Source organism: Cydia pomonella, chromosome 5 (assembly GCF_033807575.1).
Source record: "Cydia pomonella isolate Wapato2018A chromosome 5, ilCydPomo1, whole genome shotgun sequence".
Classification (NCBI taxonomy): domain Eukaryota; kingdom Metazoa; phylum Arthropoda; class Insecta; order Lepidoptera; family Tortricidae; genus Cydia; species Cydia pomonella.
The window spans coordinates 24,975,758-24,997,149 of record NC_084707.1 but is presented as its reverse complement, the minus strand read 5'-3'; the positions used below and the strand labels follow the sequence as shown (position 1 = coordinate 24,997,149).

At 36.7% G+C, this 21,392-nt stretch overlaps 1 protein-coding gene across 1 annotated transcript in view; it reads left to right on the top strand.

Annotated features, from left to right (window-relative positions):
• Positions 1 to 21,392, top strand: part of LOC133518145 (nephrin) — a 732,429-nt gene that overhangs the window by 270,770 nt on the left and 440,267 nt on the right. Inside the window, exon 3 of the mRNA XM_061851736.1 lies at positions 14,969 to 15,104. Within this exon, the coding sequence (XP_061707720.1) occupies positions 14,969 to 15,104 (136 nt within the window). The remainder of the gene's footprint in view (positions 1 to 14,968; positions 15,105 to 21,392) is intronic.

Here is a 21,392-nt window from a genome sequence, read left to right as displayed (position 1 = left end):
CAGCGGCCTTCTGCTCGCACATGCTACGCGAGGCACGCTCCTACCTCACGCGCTCTATCGAGCCTGCATTCAATGCTCGCTCAGTACGCAGATGCCGACATGTTTGCCAATAGTTTAGCGTACCTATGTAATATTGCTAGACACTTTTTGAATTTGAATTATTGTAATTAATTGGCTGAATTTGTAAATTTGATCTTCCTTGACATTTTATATATGCTAAATATTGTAATTAATTGACTGACTATGTAAATTTTATTTTTCTTGACATGATATCTGTTTGTATGTTTTTATTTTCCTGACATCTATTTTTCTAGTGTGTAAGCGAATTGGTGTAGTACTGTAAGCTTGCACTGTGTTAAATAAATAAAATAAAATAAAATAATCGAAAAAAAAACTGTCTAAAAATTGAATTTAGCAAGAAGCAAGTACCAGGGCCTCATGAGTTACGAGGAGGTAACCCGCAGGGCCCCGGTGGCCGAGGCGCGTGCGAGTATGAAAGTATCGCGGCTACTCGCGTGTCTTAAATAGTACTTTTGGTTTGTTTACCTATATGATTCTATTTAAAGTACTGAAAAGCTCTCTATTATATCACGATTGTATAAAATACTATAAAAAGACATACAAAAACAACACAACATGTTTAAAACATATCATAAAATAAACTAACCCAAAGTGCCGCGAGCGGGGCAGCGGTCAAGCTGGACGGCACGTGTAACTTCATTCAAATTTGAATAATGGTTAAAAACTTTACTAATAATATTTGCTTTCATTTCTCATGCTCTGAAAATGGGTCGCTGTTCTAAAACAAGTGCAGAAAATTTTACGTTTCTACTCTAGAGTACTGTACCTACTTTCTGAGGTTTTTTTTATTTAGGTTTGTTGTTGGTTTAGATACCTACTTTTGCTATTTATTTCATTTAATTTAATTTCATTTATTCTTTGTGAAGTCATGTACATTTCAATTAAGATGTTATATATACGAACAAGTCAGACCATGACACCCCGTAGGGGCATACAACATTACTTAAAGCTAATAACAGTACCTACATAATTAACTAACAAAATAATTACAAGAATGAGAAACTTATACTATAGGTCAATTATTACATGTCATATAATATCTTTTTTATAGGCTATAAATTATTATCATTTAAAAAATCTTTAACAGAGTAGTAACATTTGTCAATAAGGAATTTAATTAATTTATTTTTAAATACTGTCAACTGTGGTTCTAGCTTTATATGATCAGGAATTTTATTAGTTATAACTATACATTTATAATTTTCTATTTCTGTATATTTCCAAGTTGGTTTTTGGTAATATTAATTTATTTCTATACTTCGTTCTAGTATTTTCCTTATCTTGCTTTAGTTCGAATAAATCTGGATTTTCCCGAACAAAGAGAGCGGCTTGTAAAATATAGATGCAAGGCAAGGTTAATAATTTAAATTCAACAAAGAAAGGGCGACAACTGTTGGGGATATGCACATTTGCCTGGACACGAATACATTTTTTTTGCATCACAAACAGTTTTTTGGAATCGGTACTGTCTCCCCACAGCACCACGGCGTAGCGGAGCCATGCGTAAGCATATGCGTGATATGCCGATAGTGCACACTTGAAATCTGTATTTGATTTTAGTATATTATGCCCATATAAAAAAATTTGATATTTGTGTTTTAATATGTTCAATATGTTCTTTCCAATTTAAGGCCGAGTCTATTGTTACACCTAGTAATTCACTAGTTCACACAAAACATTGCAATTATTCAATTGAGCTGGAATTATGTATACCTACGTTACCTCAATAATAATGTAATATCATCCTACCATCGATGAGTAACTTTTCTTAAGCCTAATGGCAACGATATCAATAAGAATTCTTAATACATAAATGCCGATTTTAATGGGTCGTTAAAATCGGCTTTATGCCTAAAGATGAATATCTAAAGAAGAGCTCAGTCAGTATTATTACACGACTTTAGATTACAAAAACATTTTTTTCCACTCGTCAACTGTAATGGTTGAAGCAAGATTTCGTATACCAAACTATCAATGTGTACTTTTTCTGTATGGGCTCCCAACTCAAATAAAATATTCATTTCGATATGCTGTAGTCTATAAAAATAAAAACAATCACGTGCCGCCGCGTTCCCATAGAAAAGACAAAGGGGCGCGAGGCGGGACTAAATAGTCGCGCGTTTATGTCTTTTGTACTACGTTTTGTCTACTGAGATACTTACCAATTTTCATTAATTATTTAGGTTTTATAGTAAAAAAAAGGATTATTTTAGATGACCCGTAGAACCCGTACAATAGCGGTATAATCCAGCTTTTCAATCTCGTACCTTATTTAGGCAATGAAGCTTGCTGAGTATGGTACTCGACTGAGAAGCTCTCTATTATATAACGATTGTAAATAGTTTTTTTAAATCTGTACGCTTTAAAAAAATGTTTTTGATAAATACTTTACCTTACATTGATGGTTTACCATTTTAGCATATTTATGCGATTCATCTGACCACACTTATTATTAAAACGACCAACACCAGTGCCTAAATATTTTCATCGTTTTTTTTTTGATACCACGTCGGTTGGCAAACAAGCATACGTCCCGCCTGATGGTAAGCAGTCACCGTAGCCTATAGACGCCTGCAACTCCAGAGGTGTTACATGTGCCTTGCCGACCCTGCGCGTTGTTTTTGATTTATATAAAACAAAGTAGCCGCAATTCTGCGGTAAACATTATTAATTATTTATTAGGTACAATTTCAACAAACAAAAACACACGTTAAATCTTTACATCAAAGTACAGATTGCATTGCAACGGCAGCCAGGTCGCAATCATCGAACGTAATTAAGCGGACAGTACTTCAATAGAAATTGGCATTACGATAGATGTCCATCTCTCCATGCATCTCCATTGGTTGCCTGAGAGTGGCGAGTTTGGGTGAACTGTAACGTAACCTCGAGATATTGTCATCCACACTGTTAAGACGGGGTCAACGCAAAAGTGTAGTTTTTATATTTAATTTTTACATATTTTATCCAGGGGCGAATTCCCCTTGAAAAAAAACGAGACCAGACTATATTTTCAAGGGCAAGCTCTAAGTAAAACCTAACTAGGTTAAAGTAAGCTTGAAAAAAAAACAGTGGCTGTCCGGGAGTGCCGACACAAGTGAAAACTTGAACAATTACGTGTGTATTTTTGGAATCGTCAGAAATTATGCCATCATGCATGTGTATTTATGTACGTACATACACAATATATATATGTAAATACTTATATACCCATGTGTCGGTTACTGTAACGGTAACAGTTTCGCGAATTCATTGTTTTTTTTCACATCTCAAAAAATGCCCAATAAGTTTTTACAAAAAAAATTAGGAATATAATGCCTAATTTTCATTTTTTTTCAATTGATAAAGAAAAAGATAATCGAATTTAAACTGTCGTGAGACATACTAACATTTGACGACTGGTTTGGCCTAGTGGGTAGTGACCCTGCCTACGAAGCTGATGGTCCCGGGTTCAAATCCTGGTAAGGGCATTTATTCGTGTGATGAGCATGGATATTTGTTCCTGAGTCATGGGTGTTTTCTATATATTTAAGTATTTATACGTATTTATATATTATATATATCGTTGTCTAAGTACCTTCAATACAAGCCTTATTGAGCTTACTGTGGGACTTAGTCAATTTGTGTAATAATGTCCTATAATTAAAAAAAAAACAACAACATTAAAGTATGTGTGTGTATGTAATGTCGCACGAGTGACTAAAACATGTGAGTGTAATCCGTAGAATTATTTTAATATTAAGAAAAAGATAGTTTATTATTCAAGTAGACATCTTACAATGCGCTTTTGAACGTCAAATAAAGCTACTCCGGCTCTAACCCTACACCTCTGACCCGAGAAGATTGTTACCCAGCATACCACAGCAGTATAGTTTTATTATAAAATAGCTAATTATACAGCCAAGGGATCTAATGATCGAAATATTTAACAGATTTCTATTATCTTATCTTCTTATCTTCTAATTACCGGGGGCCCTTGCGGATACACTTCGACCCATAGGGATCTTTTGTGTAGTTGCCCCCTAAGGAAAGACCCATTAGCTACTCAAGAGCCTTTTTGACCATTTCCATGTGTCGGATGATGGAGCTTATGGGTAGCCTTTTGAATTCCTTTGGTTCCAGATAGCCTGCTCCAAAGTCCTTCATTCTTTGTCTGGCGAGGGCGTGACATTCACACATTAGGTGTGTTACTGTCTCTTCCTCTTCACCACACATTCGACAATCGGTGTTGTCAGAGTGTCCCATCCTGGCCAAAACCCCTTTGACCCCATAATGGCCCGTAAACATCCCTGTTATAATTTGGAGTTGTCTCCTGCTAAGTTTCCATAGCTTTTTGCTCCAACCGGAGTCTACTTCTTGTATGAAGAGCTTTGAGTGCTTTAGACCCGTCAGACTGTCCCATTCTTTTTGGTGTCTCGTCCTAGTGTGGTCTTTAATAGCCGTTATAATGGTTCCCTGTGAGAGCCCCACGAATGGTTCCGGAACACGAAACAGATTTCTATTAGATTATTTACAGAGTATTAAAATAAAACGTAAATCGTGCGCAACGGCCATATCTTCCATCGCAAGCTTCGCGTGGTGCACTATAATTTAGCTGCTAAACTACCTTCATGTCTCCCCTGCTCGTTAAGCAATTGTAACACTCCAGGATTCTTCGACAATCCATCGCCAGAAGTCATATCTTCATATCCATCAAGTTAACATATGACTATTTGCAATTGAGACAGAAAATAGGACGTTACGGGACTTCGGACGTATTAGGTTACAGGATTGTCTTAGATGGTTGGTTGACAAGGATTTTGATTAAGATGCCTGTGGTCCAGAATTTGCGGGCTAAATCGGACACATAGTCGTTAAGCTTGATGAAAGACAGTAGGCGGAGGCTTAAAGTTTAAGTGCTTTATCGAATGCAGGGAATTAAGGCTGAGATCATTAATAACTGATACATGTATAAAATCTGTGTTTGTGACATGTTATTCAGTCAGTTTAACAACTTTTGACTCAACTATGAGACACACTGACATCGAGAAAATAATTGGCACAGAAAATTTCAAGATTTAGGCGGCTCAAGTTATATTACAATTTCTAATATATTTCTGGATATGGTTCCATAGTGAACATTGGCCGAGTCTCCGTTGTTTCCCATTAAGTTGTATTGTAGTCAGAATGTATTGTTTGTGCGCATTTTCGTTAGTCATAATTTGGTTTTTCTCAGAAACGCGTAACTTGTCAGGATTGGCATGAGACAAACCTAACTTAACCAATCTATAGGATAACGTTACGAAAATCCTGAAAGTTAACTGTTTCAGAATTACGACTAATGATAATCTGACAATCATGACGTAATGATTTTCAATAAGTATGTCAAACAAAGGGATCCGACATTGGCCCTTATGTGGGCAAAAATTTAAAACCTGTAAAATTACATGAAAAAAAAAGTAGATAATGTTTTACTTTAGCTAAAATACAAACTCTCAATTGACTGGAATTCCAACAGTGTCCCTCAAAATACCTAGGTGAGATATTGTAGCTTGGCTCGAAGCTGATAAATTCTTCGAACAATTCCAGTAACGCTTTGACCACCAAAGTCGTCAACTGACGCGCGCGGCTTCAACCCAATATAAAACTTCGTGCACCCCGACAAGGTACAAAATGCCGCGCTGCACATGATAGGCGTGGCGTTCAAATGGTTAACACTCGTAACATACTTCAGGTCCCGTAGGTTCGTGTTTTCCTTTCACTCTCACTGAGCGTTAAGGGGCCCACTGGTTACCAGTTCGCTGGACGATATCTCGGCCTGTCAGTTCGCAAAAGCTGACAATGGCGAATAACTGACAGACCGATATCGTCCGGCGAACTGGTAATCAGTGGACCCCTTTAGCGTGAACGACATGGATGTGCTGTTTTTGAATTTGAATTTGTTGTGAAGTGGGTGATAGACGTGCGAGTAAGTTCGCGAACTTATGGCGCGACGACTTTTTTCGCTTGTAAAGTACGCGTACTTAGGCTGACACACGAGCAAGTTCGCGAACTTACTCTCGCACGTCTATCCGGGACTTTAGTTTTTAAAAAAGAAGAAAGTAATCGCTAGTTTCCCTCAAAAATTTAATAACGAATTTTTAGAAGCAGTTTTCATAGTTTAAAGTGCGTTTTAGACCCTTGTTTGTGATTATTTTCTAGTAAGCGAAAGGAAAAAATGGGATTCGAATCGCTGCAATCCCTAGAGGAAATCCTAAAGATTGCTAATCAAATTATAGAAAAAACGTATTGTTATCTAAAAAAGTGACGATTTATAAAAATATGTTTGTCAAATTACAGAAAACATGACTTGCCTATTTTTGTATACAAATCACAATTTCTGATTTCTTCTTAATGAGAATAACAACCATCTCTTTATCGAAAACAACTAACAAGGTGACTAAATAAACAGACCATATTGTGTACCAAGAAATAAACGAAATTCTACATACTTTCTTTCCGGGTGTATCGGCTTAAAAGCTAATAAGGAGATTGGTCACACAATCACTTTCTTTCCGCTCATTAGGCTATTCACCACACAGCACTTACCGTCTTCTTAATTAGAACCCAAACGACATGTATCCGTATATTTTAAGCTCCACATACGACGTTTTAAATTTGAGGGTAGTTTGCGAGGAGGACTTTGTAAATGAGTGACAATTACCTACAACTAGTGGGGAGTGAATGTTAATGATCGTATTTTATTATTCACAGGGCCGTTTTTATTGAGTATAACAAATTCTTTATGACTAGCGGTTTTAGCAATTAGGTATTTATTTTATGCACGAGGGGTTTTTTATACTACGTCAGTGGCAAACAAGCATACGGCCCGCCTGATGGTAAGCAGTTTCCGCAGCCTATGTACGCCTGCAACTCAAGAGGAGTTACATGTGCGTTGCCGACCCTAACACTTCGCACCCTCGTTGATCTCTGGCAACCTTATTCACCGGCAGGAACACAACAGTATCAGTAGGGTCTAGTGTTATTTGGCTGCGGTTTTCTGTAAGATGGAGGTACTTCCCCAGTTGGGCTCTGCTCAAGATCTGGAATGACATCCGCAGCGCTGTGCTGTGCCCTACCACACAAAGCAAGATGACATTCACAGTGCTCATACCTCGCTTTTGGACGTAGTTTAAGGACGTACGGGTACGAACACGTCTTTTTGGTACAAAAGGGTATTAAGCATTTGCGATATTTCAATCTATAGACGATATTTATTTTTGTTTCCACGTATCAAATCTTCTGAGATTGGGCGACATATCTCAGAACTTATGAGGATGGAGTCGCAATGAAAGAGTCAATCAATATACGTGTTTAATGTGGTGCTACACACCCTTTAGACATTTAAGGCCCTGTTTCCTGAATAAGCTAGGTGCCAGTCTTGCCACTTATGTGACGAATAAAGTCATCGTTGGCGTTTCACAATCTTCAAATAAAGCTCGACTAAAGAAAAAGTCCTAAGTTTTGTAGAAAATTTTATCTGGCAGTTAATTTATTTGTCAAGTTTTGTGTAGCTATCCAATACTTAGACATTGACAAATAAAATTTAATTGACATGTTTCAAAGCATCTAATCTAAAATCATCTTATTCCAGACCTTACCCAAGTTTATTTATACGTATTGCTTACCCGGCTTATCTGAAGTTTTATTCAATAGAAAACAATTTGAAATGTCGATAGTCAATGGCTTGGAAAGATAGGCCGAGCCGTGACGCCTGCCATCGGTGAGTGGCAGGCAATTAGGATCGCGGCCATTTTAAGGCTGAGGGCGCGAGTAATAAAAAGGCTGATAAATTCCATAATTTGGAAGGCTTACGTTGTTTCGTAGTCCAGAGGTCTTCTGCGTAATCAAAAATCTAAACTCCGTTATCTACTGCCCATATATTTCTCGAATGTGCAATTACAATAGAGAGGCAAAGAACGAAGATTCTATTTTTAATTTTCGCGGTAGTTATTTTTAATCATCTGCATGGGTATGATGGATGGCTTTATCCACGTTATAAAATGACGATTACACGATTTTTGAATTTTCCAATTTTTAATCGATATGCATTTTTTTGATGGTTAACTCCATTTAGAAACCAAACACAATAATAAAAGTAAAAGGAAACTGCAATAAAAAATCGTATGAAATCTTTTGAGTTCAACATGTTTCATTCTACCAACTTCATTTAGTCATGAATTACATTATAGAACAGGCATACAAGATACCGGTGTATCAACGACCAACTGTTTCATAAACACGAATCCAGGCAACAATATGAAGATTAATCCCCGCTCGAAATAAAAGCATCGCAAGCTTTTATTGAGATGACTGATGAAGACAGGTGCACTCATTATCCCCCCTCTCCCCTCAAGAGGTATTAGGGCGCTCAGAAAAAACAGTATAAATGGGTTTTCTGAGTAAACGTGGTAATTATGGAATTCAAGGTCAAGGGTTTGGTTTCCGTTCTATTTTCATACAAATTGTATAATCGAATTGAAACTGTCACGAAATATACTAAGATTAAACTAACGTGGTTTTAGTAACTCACGCGACATATTAGTGCTTGAGAAAGGAGACCTATAGGGCTAAGATGGTCGACTTTTTATCATTTGTCACCATGCCTGTCACGTTCTAACAAGTATGTAAGCGCGAAAGTGACGGGCATAGTGACAAGTGATAAAAATGGAACCATGCTGCCACCGCTAGGCTCCCCGAAACACTAAAACACGTGAGTTTAAACCGTAAAATTTATTTTCAACGTTTATTTAAAATAATATCTACTATCATAACATACAAATAGTATAACGATTTAAACATACAGCGCTTTAGCAAGGTAGGTTTGTTAGTTACTTTTATCCCCTCAGAGGGGAATAGAAGCTCCGTGAAGCGGGGCTTCGTCAAATTATTATTATTCGTTATTGAATTTGCAAATTTTTTGGCAGGCCCTCTTTGTATATGAAAAGTATAAACATTATATGACGTGACTATAATATTATATCGTTGTTCATTAAGCAACGTGTAGTTTTGCAAATTGATATATTATACTTAATAATATTGTAAAAAAGTGTTGATGCATTTTACTTTTATGCAGCTTGATCACTTATTTTTATATAACTTGAAATTATGCAATTCGTTTTTATGTTAATTGAACATATGTTTTTAGTTTTCACTCAAAACATTACTCACCCCAGGGTTTTTACTGGTCTAAGGCGGTCTGCAATTTGAATGCAGATACTTCCGCGCTCAGGTGTCCGAGTGGGACATCGCTATACGTGATTAATGCTGTCTCGCTCGCAAATCGGAGCGGCGTGTAGATCCACATACTGTAAAACCACGTTCGACTCACATTACCCTGAGCGCTAGGAACACGGCGAGGTGACAAAGCATGCTCATTACAGGATCCTAACTCGGTGAGCTACAAGTGATATTGCATTTTTATCACATGACAGGACGTTTATACAACACGATTCTTCGACTGACATTTTCTCGGTTGCTTCCTAATACCGCCACACACTCGTCGAATGGCATCTGAAGTAGTGAGAAAGTAGGCAGAGACGTAGTGTGCGAACGCTACCCGTCACACGTAATGCTCCTCATCATGCCCAACTCTCGCTATTTTAACGGTTTTTCGACACGAGTCAAAGGACCCGCAATACCTAGTGCGTGGCCTGAGAGGGCAAAATCGCGGCAGCGCGAGGAACAGAATAAATAGGCACCCAAGGTCCAATTAGGCAAACTAATTCTAGGGCTTGAATTTAAGCTGTCGTCAGTCATATATTATTAAGCTTATTTCACGTTTCTCTATGTATGAAAATAATTTGATGTATTAACAAAAACTATGAAGAAAGTAGGCAAAGTATCTAAGGCAGTATAATCATGATTCAGTGGCTATTTGTAACTTGTAGCATTAATAAAGCTTTACGATGTAGATAGGTAATAAAAGTAAACTTGTTAACTAAGTTTAAATGTTTACTAAGCTTGTAAACGCAACGCTTCATACTCTACATTTCCACAAACAAGATCATGGTCAAGCAACAACGATGAAGATATTATTTGAGCAGCTCTAAAATACTGAGCATAGTAGAACAAAAAAAAAAAACGTTAAAAACAAGTTAACGGACTTGAGTGGACTTAATGAGTGTAGTAATACCTATTAGTTATATAAGAATAGAATCAATCTTGACGCAAGAAATACTTTTGCATTTAAAATCGCAACAATGAAATAAGTCACTTACAAAAGCCGAATTTAATACTTCTTACATTACAGGAATCGTATCATAGCCGTTACATATAAATATCCTTCGACTCTGTCACATGACATCCTTAAGCCTGATGACAGGAGATTACTGAGACATTTGAACCGCAGTCTATTGCTCACTCACGAACCGGTCTATCATTCACTCACTCACTCGCTCACTCGCGAATGGGAGGTTAAGTTTGATTACACTCTGAGTGGAGCACTCAGTCAACATTGGAACTTTTGCGTGCTTTTGCCGGTTCTGATAGTGGATAAAGAATGTTATATTACTTAAGCGACTTTGTATTGAACGATTCAATAGTTTGCAGTGCAAAGTATTATTTTGTTTTGGTTTCGCAGGTTTTTATTTACGTGGTATATTACAAAACAAGACCTCTGTCTTGTCACGAATGAATGTAATATACCATGAATATCTCTATATTCATTTCTCAATTTGTTGAAACTTAATGTAAAAATCTACCACCGTTTTTAGCCTGAACTTCAGTTCAACTTCTCCATTTGTTTTTTTTACTCAGTGCATAGACTAGCTCTTATTCATTAAAATTAGCAAGATCTATCTCTATTATGTAACCTCATGAAGTTCAGACCAGTTTTAGGCTTATATGGGTTAAGATAAGTAGATAATTGATGAAATTTTAATTGGCTGGCTTCGGATCGACCAAGGACACAACTTTATCAGACTGCACCGACAAGAGCCCTGCTCTTAAAGTAAACAAGAAGAATTTTAAAAAAGATCGTTCGATAACCAAAACTTGGTGTCTATAGATGAATAAAAATTTGGTTTTTAAATTTTGAGCTTCATCGGAAACGTTAAAATCGTATTCAACCACACACTTGCTTTCCAACGCGAACCAAACATTTACCCAAGACGCACTGATCAAATTCGAACTACTTTAGTATTCACCAACTTCGGCACCAGCGTACGTGTTTATAATTTATTTCAATATCAACACAACTCCGCTGCTATGATCAAAACTTATTAATTCCTACAACCGAATAGTAACTATCCAAGGTCTCTTGAGGTTCAGAAACAATACAGTACACGAGGCCATTAACATGATAACGAGCTGGGCCCAAGTTCCGGGTGGAAGTTACGGCACTTGGAACTGAGTTGGACAATAATAAGTGGCATTATTAGGTTTAGATTTTCGAGCAACTATTTTAGATTTGCGTAAATGATTGGGGACAATAGTTTGAGGGGGTTATTTAGGAAGTTCTAAAACGTTGAAAGTTCTAAGACTGTATTATGTACTCTGAATTTGTTTATCCGTAGAGTGCAATAAATATTTTTATTTGTAGCCGTTAGAAATTCTTGGGTTTTACGATCCCGGCCATTTATAAAGCGTGTGTGGGGATGCAGATTTATTGCAGATCCAACACGTAGGGAGGCCGTTTTGAGAGCTTTGATAACATGTTGTGTGGTTTGTACATCTACACTGAAACCCAGTCATGGGTAAAATTATTATGATTAAAGTTCTAATACGTATGACTTATGACATCAGAATCATTTAATGATAGGTAATTAAAGTACTTAACCAATTTTAATATATGTGACGGTTGTCCATAAGATGGATTTCAATTTGAAGCTATATATTTTAAAACTGAAGTAATAGCGCTTTATTGACACCCGACGATAAGTACCCTTTTGATTGAAAATGGCACAAATTTATACTATAATAAATTATAATCTCCTATTCCAAACATAATTTTCTAAAATAACTGGTTTTCATAAGTACCTACTTGTAAACCAAAGAGAACGTGTTAAAGTTTTCTTTTGTAAGTTTTGTGACAGTCAAGATCCAATACCGATCTGGGAATGTTAATTCTGGTCTGTTATCTCGTTCGTACTTTTATTACGACCAATATTTTTGGTATCCTTAAATTATTTTTATGTGCTAACCAGTCTTAATTTTTGAATTTGTAAATTATAAGTATAAATATATATAGTTTCTTGACAGTCCATATTGGGATACTCTCCTCCAATTGAGGGGGGTTTAAATCTTCTAGGGTTAGAGCCGGTGTAGCTTTATTTGACGTTCATAAGCGCATTGTAATATGCCTACTTGAATCATAAACTATCTTTATATTTATAAATGTTATAAATCGATCTTATACAAACCGACCTAGCCCCACATTAAGCTCAATAAGGCTTGTGTTGTGGGTACCAGTCTAGACGATGAAAACATCCACAACTCCGGAAAATATATTTGTGATACTGATAAGCACACAAACAAATGTCTTTGGAGTTTGAACTTGGGACCTCCAGCTTCAAAGGCAAGGTCACTGCCGACTAAAGAAACCGTGAACAGAACAAAACTATGGTAGGCCGTCAAATGTGAAAAAGTTAAGACCAATCCTTTAATTACTTATGGAGCCAATTTCAGAGCATTCGGTCAATTTTAATTAACGCTCAGTTAATTTCGCTTTCGGGCGTGTTCGCGTTATCGTGGCGCGCCACGTTGAAATTGGAGCGAGGTTGCATATGACACACAAAAATAGTAGTGTGCGGAATTTGGGGGATTTTTGCCAGAATCGACACGCTGTTATTACCGTCGTCAGCTGTCAAGTTGGTGATCGCAATGTGTTGCGATACATGTATACTTTTATAAAATTTAATAGCATTTATGGCTTAACATTGTAGGTAATATCATAACTATAAATGAATACGTACGCATATAAGTCGGCATACAGCTATTACAAGCTTTTATTTAGTTTCAACTGTTCCGTTGTCTGTCGGTAATCAAGTCTTGCTAGTTAAATTTGATCCACTCCGCGGATTCCGATTGAGCTGAGCATACATATGTAAGTTGGGTGATAATGCAATATTATGGAACTCTGTGATAAAGCAATGTGTTTGGGGTTTTTAGAATTGGCTCGATGAGTATTAGTTGCCTGTGGAAAGAAAAACACAGTCAGCGATAAAAGCTTGTACCAAAAATGAAATATTTGCCAAAAACTTTGTAACCTTGAGGGTTTTTAGCATATTTTAGTATTGCATAACGTTACTTGGCAGAAATGTGTCACAATTAGCTTTGTATAGTATCCTTTACTATACAATCATTTCGCAGATTTTTCTAATTCAGAATCATATTTTGACATACTATCGACGATAATTTATAATAGTCTTGTAAACGAATATTGATTTCGCATCATATTTAGGTGGCATAAAGGAATCTCCTTTCATCAGTATATAGTGTGTTTATACGGTGGATCTGTGTGATATTTGTACATTATAAAAAATTCCACGACTTAAATTGCCCGCTTCTGTTAGCCCCTTCTCTTTCCCGTTGTCCGCTTATAGCTTGAAAGTTATAAGTGTCCATAGTTAAAGTAGAACAATATTTTACCTGAACCAAAGGTTTATGCATACTTGGCTGCAAAAGTGCAAAGTGCTCGAAACTATCCGCAAAACTCGTATTCCTCTGACAAATACTGAAGTCGTGCAAGTCGTATAAGGTGTCCAAACTGTCCGATCATTTATCCTCTCCAATTTTATATCTTCTGTTACAGTTTCTTGTCCTTTACCTTTATAAGGAGTGCACTTTAATAGTATTTTATACAATCGTGATATAATAGAGAGCTTTTCAGTCGAGTACCGTACTTAGGCAACGAAGCTTGCTGAGTTGCCTAAGCAATGTACAAGATTGAAAAGCTTGATTATATCACTATTGTATACAATACTTTTTCTACGAGTCATCTAAAATAATACTTTTTTTACTATAAAACCTAAATAGTTAGTAAAAATTGGTAAGTATTTCAGTAGACAAAAATGTAGTACAAAATACATAAACGCGAGACTGCGCGCGATCCCGTTCCCTGCGCCCCTTTAATCTTTTCTATGGGAGTGTAGCGGCACGTGATTGGTTAATTTTTTTATATAGATTACAGCGATTTCTCTATTAGACTACCCGTTCAAAGTAATTCGGGTATTTTTATCCTAGCCCGTGCATTTTGTCTAGGAAAGCTACAATTGATAATGGGATTCTGCGTTGATGCGTCTCTGGACGCAGCTCCATGTCTCGCGCTCCACTTAGGTAGTTTATAAGTTTTTATTTGATTTATTTATTATTATTTGTAAAATTATGATTTTGAAAATACTAACATTAGCTTATAAGTATCTTGATTGATTATTTATGTTACTAACCATTCTATGGAACGTAAAGAATTTACACCATGGTTGAAATGAAATAAAAATAATCAACTGGAATACAGTACTGTAGGGCTAAGATGGTCGGCTCTTTATCATTTGTCACGATGCCTGTCACATTCTAACAAGTATGTAAGTGCAAAAGTGACAGGCATAGTGTCAAGCGATAAAAATGAAACCATGCTGTCACTGCTGTACTGGCATACTGATCGCATTTTGTTTAGTGCAGTCATTTTTCGTTGAATGGGTTGTATTCCAGAATATTGTCGAGTACGTGACGAAATTTTTTAACACCTCAAATAAATCTAAGAAGATGATATGATATGATATTTGGCATGATTAAGTTTGATAACTTACCTTTAAATTGAACAGTGTATAATACAGATTCCTCCAGCTTATAAACATAGCTTCCATACGTGTTAAATCACCAAAAAGTAGTAGTTTTTGTAGAATGTTTGAAGGTATTTTTTCTGTTGCAGCGGGCGTGCGAACGGTGGACGTTCAAGCCGTAGAGGGTATGGTGGCGCAGTTCCCCTGCGACCTGGGCACCGCGGCCAACGACAAGGTCTACATGGTGTTCTGGTTCCGAGATGATGCTGGCATCCCTTTGTACAGGTCAGTGCAATTTAATCCATATCCATATAGTCATAGTCTACCGATGAACTATTTACTGAGACAAACCACATGGCTAATACTCATTTTATTGTGTTCTTAACTCGCTCGCGTCTTTCGTGTAGACGTCGCAAAGTTAAGGGAATCCAAAGCTAATTTTTACGTTTACGTTAAACTCAAATAAGAAAAAAAACGGGATTATATAAGTAAGAGTCTTCAACTTTTATTGTATTGCCCAAAGAAATGAAGTCACCTTTGAGATACGATTTCTCGAAAAGTTGGTTGTATAAGATATGACCGTATAACAGGCACCATACAAGTGATATAATAACGACAGCGGAGCAAAGCCTCGGACAGAAAGACAGACAAACAGACAGACAGACAGACAGACAGACGGACATGGCGAAATTATAAGGGTTCCTAGTTGACTACGGAACCCTAAAAAAAGACAACAGAACAACCATAAAGAATATAAAAAACAAGGAACTTTACATGTCATGCCCAAAAGCAGCACTATTAGAGACTACTACCGTCTCGGCTTCGCACGGGTGACACAAAATCTTAAAAATTATACACCTTAACCTTTCTCAAGAATAACTCTATTGATAGCTAAAATCCGCATGGAAATCCGTCCAGTAGTTATACAATTTATCTTCAACATACATACAGACAGACGCGGCGGGAGACTTCGTTTTATAGTGAGTAGTGATTAGGTAGATCTCACAACAAAATTGCACTTCAGCTTTCAAGATTCTTTTAAGCAGTAAAAACAAGTGTTAAACAAAGTCTTTTAGTGCTTGTCAGTACTAATAGGTCTAAACGAAGGGAAATCAGGTTGTTTCTACAACATTGTAAGCGCTAAACAGGGGTGTTATTGCAATTGCAAGCCATGCTAATAGGGATGTTGAGTTTCATAAAAAAAAATTGTAGCCAACTGCATTCCGCCACTCTAATTTTAAACGTTTGATAACGATGCACGATAATGAAATCTTCATCAACGTGGAATTTTTAATAATTAATTGAATTACAAATCAAATGACATTTCGTACATAAGTTCCGAAAAACTCATTGGTACGAGCCAGGATTTGAACCCACGACCTCCGGATTGAAAGTCGGACGTCATATCCACTCGGCTACCACTAGCTTTTCGGTGAAGGAAAACATCGTGAGGAAACCTGCACACATCTGCGAAGAAATTCAAAGGTGTATGTGAAGTCCCCAATCCGCATTGGGCTAGCGTGGGGACTATAGCCCGAGCCCTCTCGCGCATGAGAGGAGGCCTGTGCCCAGCAGTGGGACGTATATAGGCTGAATTATTTTTTATTATTATTATATAATTGAATTACAAGGAATTTTAGCTTTTTTTATACTACGCCGGTGGCAATCAAGCATACGGCCCGCCTGATGGTAAGCAGTCTCCGTAGCCTATGTACGCCTGCTACTCTTTATGTATTTTTACTATCGCAAATTAAATTTCAAAATGTGGGTAACATTATGTAATTTAATTTGTGATATTAAAAATGCAATATTTAATGAATATAATAATAGTTTAGATTTACAACTAGACTGATCACGCTAACTTGGCAGAAACTTGGCAGCAAGAACGCATATACTCGTATATCCCTAAACGCTCCATACTTGACATAGCACTTGGCATGAATACTTAGCGTGGTCTGACTTTATTCAAGTTTTCAGCACTTAGGAGTTGTCACATATGTGAGGCCATTTAATACGAAGCATTTTGAGTGGAAAGTTCTGGATTTGTCTCTTATTTCTTTGAATAAATCTTGGTCCTATATAGAAATTATATCCTCAAAGGACCATAGAAAGCGACACTGACATGACTTCAATTCGAACGTAGGTACACTTGAGATCAAATAATATATCGTAAATGTTTTTATTTAATTATCATTCGCGCCTTAATTTTGCTTGGATTTGTCTGTAGTGTGAGCGAGACAGATGGACAAATGAGAACAGAATGACATCATTCAAATGTAGGTTTTAAGTTTTATTTCTACTCGCCAGTGCTTGCTAGTGAGTAAGAACACAACTCCAGGACGCTTAGGGTTGTAAGCTCGGAGAACAGCCGGTAAACTTCGCTACCAATGAGGAAGGAAGCCTTACACAAGTTTACTCAATGACCTAAAATGAGTCTAGGCCAGCTCTCTGGCACTTTGTTGTTAAGTTGCTGGAGTATTGTGTAGTCGGTGTTGCTTAGCGGGTTAACGAAAAATAGTATGAGCAACGCTAACTGAAGCAGACGCGTGCGGCGGATTTCACCTACAAATCGTCCGCGTCAGCTAGCGTAGGCCCTTAAAGTTGAAATATCAGTCCCTTCGGACCTTCCGCCTTATGCATTTTACTTTGTTGTAAATGGACAGTGACATAATTAATTTGTTTTCACCACATCAACTGGTAAAGGCCCACTTGATTGTTCAAAAACTAATGAGAAAGTTGCATATTATCCACATGTGGGGCAAAGTAATCAGATGCAAAATTTGAGTCATTTCCTTATGTTAGCTGGTAGAATTGACTTTTAAATGATGATTTTGGATGATAATTTTTTAATTAAGTTCATTTGGATTTGATTTGTTTTTTTTTTGGTATTTCATAGTTAGTATTTTCCTCGCGTAGGTGTGGTGAAAAATGTTGTGTTTCACTCGGAGTCAAAGTTTGTTTAACCCTCGTGCCTTGAAACCCTCGCAACGCTCAAGATTCCACTTCTCGAACCACTCGCTACGCTCGTGGTTAAATTTGGAATCTTTCGCTTGCTCGGGTATCAATATTAGCACGAGCGGTTAAACAACTTTGTCCCCTTGTAAAACAAATAAGTAAAGAAAGATGACTAGAAGATTATAGAAAATCCAGCGGGCCCGCTCTACGAGGGAATCACAAGTAATTTTATCTCACTGACAAGGTACTGTTTTTAAACCCCTTCTTATTTTGCCATCATCGTACTTTCTTTATTCTTTTCCCAACATAAAATTTGACCTACATACGTACTACACAACACACATACTCAATTAAACTGTGAGAAATAAAAACAACATTAATTTAATTCATTGCTAGCCATATTTCCATGGAAAAGTTATACCCCTCGCAACAAAGTTGCTACATTGCGAGTTACCGCTATTATGAGTTGAAGTAGTAAAGTATGAGTAAAACAATGCAAGGCATATTTTCTGAAATTGTTCTACAATTATAACAAAATAAATTGTATACGGCTTTTATAAAAGACTGGTTGATTTGAGTATTTCAAAATATGGCCACCTGTTAAGGTAAAAAAAAGTACCTAACGGTTATGAACAGACAAGGAGTATTGGGATTAAAATAGTTGGAGGTCTCGGGTTCGAATCTCGGTCAGGGCATTTATTTATTTGTGTTTATCACCTGTTCCTGAGATGTAGATATTTTCTATGTACGTATCTAAGTATGAATGTATCTATATAAGTATAAATATCGTCGCCTTGTACCCTTAGTACAAGCTTTGCTTAGTTTGGTGCTAGGTCGATCCGTGTAAGGTTGACTCCAAATATTTATTTATTGTATTAAAGGTGGTTCTTTTCAATGAACACAATTAATTATCTATCCTAACCGTAAGATATATTATGTTTGGGTTGGTTAGTCAATAATTCAAGTCAAGGCTCTAGATAAAGTTTGCCGTGGATCCAAACATACCTGCAATTCTGCTACGTTGGATTGCCGTTATTCTCGTATTTATTTATCGTATCGATTTAATTTGTTTGAAAAAATACTTAATTAATGTTAACTATGACTAATCAAGTAAATTGCGATTGACTCCAAGTCCATTCATCACTGATCCCATTCATTAAGTTTTTGTCCACTCCGTGGAGTTTCACCACAATCAGGCGTCGGAGTGCAGCCGACGGCGATAATTGCCGAAGTCCCCGAACTACTCGCCGAGTGCGGTGGCAGACGGGAGGCTGTTTCTGTTTTAAGAGTTTTGATCATGAGCCACAAACACTGACTGTTCCTGAAGGGGTACAATCAGGAGTCGTCTCATTAAGGCATTTGCTCGCACTTATGAATGCGCCTGAGATGCCTGATGACACTGAAGATCGTCTCATAATAAGATGAAAACAATATCAACATGTTACAACAGAATCGGCCTTCTACTCGCCTAGCGTGCGGTGACAGACGAGGCTATTTTTGTGGCAAGAGTTATACACTTTTAATTACTTCGCTGGGAAGTTTGATGCTTAAGTGAAGAAATGAAAAGTGTACTCCAGAGAGAAACACTACCGTCTAGAATTAAATCAAAAGCCAACAAAAACTACACGTGCATATTGCCTTTTTAAATTTATTCTGTATACATTATTAATATATCGTATTCTATGGTTTCGAAATGAAATATTTTTAATTTTAATCTGTTCTCAATCTTTCGGTTTAGCCTATGGTTGACTAGTAGAGAATGCCTTCTGGCACTAAATCCGCCATTTGTACTTTCATGTATTGTGCAATAATGTTTAAATAAATAAATGAAAATCAGCCTTCCTTATTCAGATATATCTAATTTCAATACATAATAGTGGCGCCCAACGTGGAGCCCCATCTATTTTGGTAACCGTTAAATCAGAAGCAACTTCGTAAAAATGATTTAATTATTGTCTGTTGTGTTGATAAACATTGTGGATTATGCTGTATAGAGCAGTAAAATCGTTTTCAAAAAACTGCGAAAAGATGACCGAAAATTTGGTCAGGATCTTAATGCATGATTAAGACAAGAGGTTTAACTATTATTCCTGTTTTAACACATTAACTGCCAAGAACACGTATGTGTGCTTATTATGCATTGGGAATTGGTCGTTTGGCAATGAAAGTGTTAATGGATTTAATACTACACTTTGACAGCCAGTGACTATTTCAAAATATTGTGACCTATTTTAAGCCATCTATACCTAAATGTATACTTCAAATAGCTAAGTAACACAAGACTAAGCGTTACTTTTTACATGAAGCGTAAAATGAAGACCATGACGCATTGTTTAAAGCCGTAAACTAAGTTGGCTTCACAGTTACAAGTTTTAAGAGTACGTAACGAGGTTCTCCGGTGATCTCAATCTCAATATTCGTGGCGTCATCGCCCTCAATCGGATAACTTATAGATGCCGCATAAAAATACATAATTTTGTGAGTACCTGTAAGATCGCTACTATTTTAGTTGTGACGGCATTCCTATTGAAACTTTTTTTATAACTAGGAATTTTCATTATATTTCTAGTCCTAATTACAAACTCTTTCTAACCTTAACGAAAAAAAATGGCACCACTTTTTTGGGTCCATTTGATTACGTTGAAAATGTAACATTCTATGATTGTAACAAAATGGAGAAACAAAAAAATATAAAATTATATAGAATGTTACGAAACAGTCTTAACTTTTGGCGTATTTAGTAATTTAAAAGTAAAAGCGCATGTATGGTAGCTGCAAGTCTGCATAATATGCTTCTAAATGCGGAATATTGCGGAATCTATAGAAGGTAATCCATGCTCCTATCTTATATAAAACACTGGAACTTCGCCAGTTCGTAAATTACCAAGTGGACAAATTTTTGATAGCTTTTTAAATATTTTTTCGCGAGTTAGGCACTCAAGAAGTTTAATCTTGTGAATAAGTTTTAGCGTGAAGATGACTGTGAGCTAGATAGGGGAATTAATTTAGCCGAGTCTTGTAATATACGGGTGTGACTACAAATTTACTAACATTTTATAAGCAACATTTTCTTTCTTTCATACTGTTGTACCTGACACTTATGACTCGCATTTCAAACATATACAGGTTGTCCTTATACAGGTTGATTAAGCCTCACAGTAAGCTTAAATTAAATTAAATTATCATTTATTTCAGATCTTTACAATCCATAGATTTTGTTAGTTTATCTAAGCTACGTACCTAATAACTAGTGTTAGTATTTACTAATTACAACTAAACTAAACTAAAAAGTAACAAAACAACGTACAGGTCGCCCAGTCACAACTACCAGGTGCCTCCATATTCGACAGTCGCATCTATCGGATAATACTTTCAGAAAGCTGTTGGGACTGCTTATCGCTCGTTGCATAAGCTTAAGTAGCTTAAGAAGGCATATGTTTACTTAAATACATAGAAAACACCAGTGACTCAGAAACAAATATTTGTGCTTATCACACAAACAAATGTCGTTATCGGGATTCGAACCAAAGACCTTCGGCTTCATACGCAGGGCCACTACCCACTAGGCCAGACCAGTCATCAGAGTGGGATGATTAATTAATAGGGTCTGTCACAATT